Source organism: Mercenaria mercenaria, chromosome 12, assembly GCF_021730395.1.
Source record: "Mercenaria mercenaria strain notata chromosome 12, MADL_Memer_1, whole genome shotgun sequence".
Lineage (NCBI taxonomy): Eukaryota > Metazoa > Mollusca > Bivalvia > Venerida > Veneridae > Mercenaria > Mercenaria mercenaria.
Window position 1 is genome coordinate 81,293,776 of NC_069372.1, and position 8,767 is coordinate 81,302,542.

At 32.0% G+C, this 8,767-nt stretch overlaps 1 protein-coding gene across 1 annotated transcript; it reads left to right on the top strand.

The window, feature by feature from the left end:
* The first annotated feature begins 4,212 nt into the window (after nucleotides 1-4,212).
* Nucleotides 4,213-8,503, top strand: LOC123561263 (uncharacterized). The gene is made up of 5 exons (XM_053520417.1): nucleotides 4,213-5,356; nucleotides 5,587-5,739; nucleotides 6,074-6,242; nucleotides 6,669-6,971; nucleotides 7,666-8,503. Exons 1-5 carry the CDS (start codon nucleotides 4,222-4,224, stop codon nucleotides 7,949-7,951), a joined length of 2,046 nt encoding a protein of 681 aa, XP_053376392.1. The 5' UTR covers nucleotides 4,213-4,221; the 3' UTR covers nucleotides 7,952-8,503.
* The last annotated feature ends 264 nt before the right edge of the window (nucleotides 8,504-8,767 follow it).

Genomic DNA, 8,767 nt, shown 5'->3' on the forward strand with positions numbered 1-8,767 from the left:
AAGTGGTAATCGTGAATTCGTGAAGTTGAAATCGTGAAATCGTGAATTCATGAAGTGGAAATCGTGAAGTTGAAATCGTGAAATCGTGAATTCGTAAAGTGGAAATCGTGAATTCGTGAAGTGGAAATCGTGAAATCGTGAATATGTGAAGTGGAAATCGTGAATTCGTGAAGTGGAAATCGTGAAATAGTGAAGTGGAAATCGTGAATTCATGAAGTGGAAATCGTGAAATCGTGAATTCAAGAAGTGGAAATCGTGAATTCAGGAAGCAGAAATCGTGAAATCGTGAATTCATGATGTGGAAATCGTGAAATCAAGAAATCGTGAAATAATGAAATCGTGAAATCATGAAATCGTGAAGTTTTTTCGTGAAATCGTGAATTCGTGAAATCGTGAATTCATGAAGTGGAAATCGTGAAATCGTGAATTCATGAAGTGGAAATCGTGAAATCAGGAAGCAGAAATCGTGAAATAATGAAGTTGAAATGTCACCACGGGCCTTTCGTAAAATACTCAACACTTTACATTGTACCCTATTTGGCTCAACGTTTTAAGTACCTATAACAACAGAGATGCTTAAAATATCTTATAACTTGCTTTTTATCGTAATTTCTCTGAAAAAGATTAAATGAAATTACCTTTCTCGTTTAAAGTGGCCTCAAAATATTTTACTTCTAAAGTAAGTAATATGTTCATGCTTTTTGCATAGAGATTATTACATCGGTGCCTTTTTATATCGAATTTATTACACGAGTTGAATAAAATAATAAAATGCTCTGCTCTGCGAGCATTTTATCAATTTTATTCAACGGGTTTAATAAATTCAATGTGGAAAGTGACAAATGCAATTTTTTTTATCACATGTTAGCTTTTTCTGTCGAAACATCAAAATTTCTACTTTCAGTTACTATAAAAATAAGTCAATTTGACCAACGTCTCCTATACTACAAATGACGTTGACTTCAAAGCTTTATTACACTAGTGTATAATCATTTTTTATGTAATGGCTTTATTACACTGCTGCGACGTCAAACATTTGATAAATTTACTTAAAACAAATTTCAAAGCACAAAATATTTACAGCAGTACTCCTTATCTAACATTTTTGTGTAAAAATCATTGTGCTTGCAATATCTATTCTCATACCTAGTGTTAAAGTACAGAAAAAAAGCTGACGTTGTGTTTCTTAAGTTGACAAGTGTAAATGTATTTAAATTTTACCCTTAGATATAAAGGTTACGTGGTTTGTTTCCATGGTAACATTAACGCAATTCAAGACATTTCTTTTTTCTACTGAATTTTGAACAATTTAAGAGCACAGTTTTAACATATAAGTACCAAATTATCAATGGAAACGGAAAAGGGTATTACAAATCAAAAGTCCCATTTTTATTTTTTGAGAATAGCTGCAATAAGTAATATTTCGCCCAGTTATATTCCCAATCACATCAGTTACCAGCATCCACTTTCTTACTTTCCTCATAATATTTTAATATAACTACACAAAAGTCACAAAATATTGATCATTATTCAGAGCGAAATACTCATAAAAATAGTATGGCAAATAATGGCTGTTTCAAAATAGTTGAAATTAAAAATGCTAATTTTGCGCGGTAACTGACAGGTAATTGGACCCCTTATAGTAATAGTAATATTCAAAAAATGGCATTTGTTTGGTTTATTTTTAAAGTTGGCCGTATTTCACACTATGTAGCAATTTTCAGATAACCTTCACCGTGCCGTTTTTGTTTTTTTTTGTTTTTTTAATGTATTATTTATGGTATTTCCTCAAGCTCAAGTACAGACAACTTTCAAAGCCACTATCCAAAACGTTTGCAAATAATTTATCATACCAATAATTTTGATAAAAGAAAACATCAAAGTATTGGTAAACAATTATAAAGCACAAAATAAAACTGTCAATATCATTTTTTGTTAACTTCATTCAAAAATAACCAAAACAAAATTCTCTCAAAGTATGTTTATGGTAGGATTTGAATATTCTTCAAAAGGAGATACTCTATTACGGGTCTAATACCTTAAGGTAACAATGTTTTGTAGCGTTTCTGTGGTAATTTATTCATTACTTCCGCATTACCTAATCATTAAGCACCAGACAAGACATAGGTTAATGCTTTTTGTGTTTGTCGTAAATATTATCGTAAATATTCACGTTAGCTTCCAGTTGGGCATGCACACATACAAATATTAAGGTAACCTACCCCCTTAAGGAGTCGAAGACACTGTTTAAGGTACCTAAATAAGTTCAAGTAAAAAAAACAAAGATATATAACTAATAGTTTCATTTATTTTATTACAGATACATCTAACATTTTAAACAATAAATTTATTAAAAACCGTCATGTACATGTTTATATATCTGCTTTGACATTTTCAATTTTGCTTAAAACATACTAGCTTTATATAAAGAAAGCTCTGCACGGTCGGATCATTTTTTCTACAATGTACGATTTTATAAAAAAAAACTTGATTTAACAAAACTTCGAGAAATGTTAAGAAAAGTAGACAAATAAAAATATTGGGTCCACAGCTTGATTTTTTGCTTGACTGATATCGAGATTTTTTTTGTAAAGCTGTGCTAGATGTCAGTATTTTGATAATAGTTTATTGAACAAACTATGATAAAAAAATCATATACTTCTCAAATTCATTTTCAATACACAGTTTTAGCAGATGAGATTTAATGAGAAAATAAAGTTATTTGTGAAAGAAAGAAATATGCGTTACAAACTTAATAATAAAACTCAAAATATGCTATCAACACGATGAAACGCACAAATTGTCGGGACTTATACGTTTGATTATTTTATGATATGTTGATACATGCTGCTGTTCAACGTTCAACTTTGTTTATCCACTGCTACATTGATACCTTGTGTATTCAACTCTTCGTAGATTCCTTCAAATTCAAATGAAACATTATATAAATCATCAACATGCAGTGCACATGCACATATTGTAACTCGTTTTGGATTTTATATATTAAATATTACAGTTTCATTTGTTTATTGTGGTTTCGAATCCTCTCTCACTTTCATTCCTATTCAAATGAAACAGGTGATATGCCATTATCATAAAATGAGTACGTACATATTGTATGGACATTTATATCATTTTTATCTGGAGTTTCCCCATTTCATACATAGTAATATTAGTACATTTTGTTCTTATTTCATCCTACATTTTTATCAAATGCAAATGTAAGTTGGTATACAAATCATCTACGTGAAGTGGGCATATGCATGTTGTCCAGATTTGGCATGAGCATATTGTCGAAATTTCTGTGTTGACATATTTTTTCTGGGGTTATGCCATTTTACAATATCAATATTACATATGTACATTATGTACTTACAGTTTCGGTCAAATGTAAAAGAAACTTTCTATTCACCATCAACATACTAGTGAAGTGGACAGGCACATATTGTAACGAGTATCATGATTTATTATTTTGTCTTGCGTTATGACCCATTTCAGATAGGACTATTAAAACTAAATTTGTAGTTTGTGTACTCAACTCCACCTTCAATTTCTTTCCAGTTCACACATCAGACTTGGAAAACTGGCGCAATCACCAACAATTACGGCATTGCATGAATTTAAAGGCGCACACATAAATCTTTTGCACGCATATATGTGACGCACCATGACATTTTGGGTCCAAATTCGGCGTTACGTCATTCGAGAAAAACTCGATTAAAGTTACGTCACAGAAGTTGGTGTAATTCAACACGTGTTTTTCTTTCAATTAAAGACTATTTATCAAACAATCATTCTTTCTTATGCGGTTCCACGAATAAGGGAAGAAGCCTTAAATATATCGTACTCATTTCGTCCATTCCGTGTATTACCATTTCGTTTACTTTCAATAAATAGAAGGTTTATCGCCCTTTAATCTCTCTACAATTTGTGGACAATGTGAAGGTCGTATTACGTCCAGCAAGAAATTGTGTCATGAAAACATTATTTTTACGACTTATTTCGTTGGATAAGTGATTTGCAGTTCATGATTTTGCAGGTGAGTACAAGATTTATTGACCTGTGTGTTTCTTATTTATTTTTACAACAATACTGACTGTAAATGGGAGATATTTAATCAAACAAACCCGGAAGTTAAAATTTTGAAGGTCGTAATTTTTCTGTAAATGTCAAAATCTTGACAATGTAGCAGAAATAAATTTACCATACGATGATTTGAACATGATAATGGCTTCCCTTAGCCAAAGTAGTTTCAACTCTAATATAACTAGAACCACTGTGCCAGAAGAGTTAGTTCTTGATCAAGATGATGACTTTCTAGATGAAATTGACCGAGTTAATGATTTATACTTTGGGAACATTGAGCCCAATACATTTCAAAATGAACAGAATTCAAGTGCCGAGTCAAGTGATTGTAATGATTCTGATACAGACATACTTTCTCAAGGTCATGTTAATGATACTGAATTTGAAATAGAGCAGAGAGATGTAGACTTGTTAGAACAGTCCGCGCAGTCGAAGTTCCATACAGAAGGCTGTGGTTGCATCAGATTATATGGAAAGCCTTGCAGCACAATTCTAAATTGGGAGACACTTGTTGAATATCGCAACCACTGTTTAGAAACTGAGAAAAAGGAACTAGACTTAATGATTAAGATACAACTTTTTCATCACAGAAAATCGGGTGATGAGACTTGCTCAAAAAAACGTGTAAATAAAGAAAGAGTTAAGGCGAGGCAAACTTACGTTTTTAATGGGAAATATATATGTAGAAGCACGTTTGCCTTTGCACATGGTGTTCAAAGGAAAACCATAGACCGAATAGCAAAATCTTTAGATAATGAAGGGTTGGTTGCGAGAAGACATGGCAATTTTGGCAAAACCCCTAAGCATGCCCTTACCGTTGGTGATGTGAACAATGTCACCACCTTTCTCAATACTTACGCAAATAAATATGGATTACCTCTACCTGGTCGACTTCCAAACTACAGGGAAGGAAAAACTACATTATTGCCCTCAGACAAATCTAAAGCTGACATTCATAATCTGTATCTTAAAGCTGCAGAGGACATGCAATTTCGCAAAATATGTTTGTCTGAATTTCGCAAAATTTGGTTGGAACAGTGTCCACAAATACTAGTAATGAAACCGGCAACAGATTTATGTCATAAGTGTCAAGGTTATGTTACAGATATTACTAAGGGCGGTAATCTCTCTGAGGAACAAAAAACAGAAAAATTAAAAGAGTATCAGGATCATCTAGACAAAGTTAAAACACAGAGAGATCATTACAGAGAGCAATGTGAAAATGCTAAATCAGTATACAAAAACTTATCAGATGAGAGAAAGGTCAGAGGTAATGACATTGTTGGGTTTCTGTGTCATTTCATTTATTTCAAAACTGTCTAAAAAACTGTACTAAGAAAATCCAAACCACTGATCTATCTATTAATGTCATTGTTATAACCATTGCAGTTATAAACCGTTCAGTAGTCATAATTATAGTCGTACTCATTTCAGTCTGACACATATCTATTTTAAGGTATGATCTAAACACAACACTCAATATGAATTTATATTTTTCAGGGCAGCCAGTATGTTCCAGTGATATTTGTCAACATTACAGTTTTGACTACGCACAGCAAATCCATTATCCACATTATGCCCAACAAGTTGGACCGCTTTTCTTTAAAACACCAAGAAAATGTCAGTGCTTTGGTGTCTGTGCAGAAGGTTCAGGTAATTTTTTTCATGCCTACAAAATGTATGATATTTTAAAAAAAATTAAGCAATATTAATATGTAAGTTTTTTCTGTGTAAACTATTTCTCTTTTCTTTTCAGCACTAATGAAAGTGAAAGGAAATAACGATCAATGTTTAAACTTTTGGAACTAGAATAATATCTGAAATGTGCAGGAGGCATTATACATTGTTATATTTAAAGTGAAGTGATGTATATTTGCCCTTTAAAAATTGTGAGAAATTAAAACAGTCAGATACACTATATAAATGCTGATTGTAAAAACACTTTATTAATGGTGATTGTATTTGACATAAAACTTCTGTGTTTCAGGATCCCAGACATTTTATCTCATGGATGAGGAGCATGACATTGGAAAGGGGGCAAACTCTGTTGCAAGCATGCTGCATCACCATTTGCAGCATCATGGTTATGGAGAGAGTCAGGTCTGTTTGCATATGGATAATTGCAGTGGTCAGAATAAAAACAACATTGTTATAGGGTAAGATTTATTATACAATCCAGTATGTATATGACATTCATGAAAGGATGGGGGCACAATTCTTAGATATGTACCTTAAATTTGGTACTGATTTTAAATTAATACTACTGAACATAAAAATATATGAATTCAACAGTATAGCCTACTGGTCACAGCCACTATATTTTGTGCCCACAAAATAAACTTATTTCACAGTATATACATTACCATCATTAAATAATTACCATAATTAAATAAAGTCTATTGACCTTTGTGTCCAGTTAAAATGTTATTCATTACAGAGATAATTATAGCAACATAGAAGCTAACATAAAATTACAGAATTTAGATTTAAATGTCATGTTATCCTGGTTTACATCAGTTCGCCTATCAGTTTATAGAAATGAGATATCAAGTACTAATTTTAATATGTTTTCTGTCTTAAAGGTATGGAATGTGGCGAATTTTATCTGGTCTGCACAGTACTTTAGAATTTTCCCTTATGGAGGCCGGACATACAAAATTTCATCCGGATTGGCATTTTGGGTTGTGGAAAGTCAAATGGAGGAATGCATCTGCAGAGACTATAGAACAGGTGGCAGCAACTGTTAAAGAGTCTTCCCGGAATGGGCATAACATTCCGCATGTCACAAATGATCCCACCTGCCCAGTTCAGTTTTTCGAGTGGGGGCTGTTCTGTAAAAGGTTCTTTCGTCGAATACCAAGACTGAAAGATTTTCATCATTTTCGGTATGTAATTTTACTTATGGTTTTCACTGACTTTTCAAATATTTATGAACTAGAAAATAAAAGCAATAAATTGATATTTTCGCAAGCATAAGATATTTTGACATAATGTGATATAGAAATTATTTCAAATTGTACTTTATTTATATTCGGTTTTTAGCTCTACTTTTCATCAAAAAGTAACGATGAAAAGTAGAGCTACTGCACCTGTCCCAGCATCTGTTAAAGTTTTTGAACAAATCAAATATCTCTGTTACTGTCAAAGCTATTGACTTATCGTTTTTTACTATCAAAGTGTACAACAGGAGAAACAATCCCCAAAACTATGATTGGAATTGTGACAGAGTTATGCCCCTTTTTTAACTTGGAACATTCGGTTAAAGTTTTTATATAGTCAATTATTTTTGTTACTTTCAAAGCTTTTAACTTGAAACTCCTAATAGTTATTACTTACCAAAATACATACAAGGTGAAACATTACCCATAAATCTGAATCTGAGGTTAAAGTTTAATAAAGCTTTCACTTACAAAACTCTAATTCAAAGCTAAGCACTTAGAAAAGCCGAGCGCGCTGTCTTATGGACAACTCTTGTTTGTATTCATTATCAAGTTGATTGTAATAAACTTAGAAATTAAATTGAAGCATTCTTTTTTACCTGGTGCTAATGTTGTCCTATTTTGCATTTTTATTTTGCAGTATGAGCAAAGAATTCCCTGGCACAGTTTTTCTCAGAAGATATGCTGATGGAGTTGAAACTTCATTTAATATGTTAAAGGAACCCATCCAACCTACTGACTTCCCTGGTGAATTACACCCAACTGGATTAGATGCTGCTCGGTTGTGGTATCTTTATGAGCAAGTTGCTCCATATTGTGCAAACAAGCAAATCTTTACTATGCCAACAGTACCAAAACCTTCACTGATAAAAGTTGAACAGTCAGAAACAAAGAGTTCAAAGAAAAGGAAACTAAATACTAAGTGAAGTTATAATATTCTTTCACTAGGGGAATGTCAGACAAGATGGTGATTCTCTAAATGTTTATCCTGTAACAAGGCTCACCAAGTTCCTTTGTAGACAGTTACTGAGTTACAGATATTTCCATTTGCATTTTCAATATAGTTTTTTTCATGGATTTGATATTCAGATAGTTCCAGTAAAATAATGGACAGTCATGTGTGATGTTCAATAAGAAAGTTTTGTTTGTTCATGTAGCAATATTAAAATGACTGTAAGAGTAATTTTACAGACTTTCCAGTGACAATAATTTCTCTGTATGAAGCTAATATTTATTTTAATGCTGCAAAAGTAAGAAATTACTGTGTGAATGTACTATAGATGATTTGTTATTATAGGATTACATTTTTTCAATTGCTGTTATAAATGTAAGCCAAACTAGACTGTTGTGAAATTAGTTCTGTTATTTAAACAGGGTTATTAATTATGTGCATTGAAGAAAACATTGACAGTGTATGAAAAAACTGCTTTTTGATGACAAATTTTCAGTTGCAACAGGTACTCCAGAATTTTTCAGATTTTTAAGACTTGTTATACTGAATTAAAACATAATGATTTAGTCATTTAAAACCATTACATGAATGTTGTAAAGAATTTCTGGTTGAGTACTGTCATAAATATATTTTATTAAGATTTTTTTAGAAATTTTTTATTGTTGCTATGGTAACAGGAATTCAATGCTTATAACTTCAAAGAATAATAAATGCTGGATTTAAAGTAGCAATGATCTTGCAGAATGGCTTTTATTAGGCTAGAAGGTACAACATGTACAAGAAGTCCTAA

Coding starts and splice junctions, on each gene's coding strand:
- LOC123561263 (XM_053520417.1), top strand. CDS start 4,222: ATGATAATGGCTTCCCTTAGCCAAAGTAGTTTCAACTCTAATATAACT. Junction 5,357..5,586: donor AGATGAGAGAAAGGTCAGAG/GTAATGACATTG, acceptor TATATTTTTCAG/GGCAGCCAGTATGTTCCAGT. Junction 6,243..6,668: donor AAAAACAACATTGTTATAGG/GTAAGATTTATT, acceptor TCTGTCTTAAAG/GTATGGAATGTGGCGAATTT.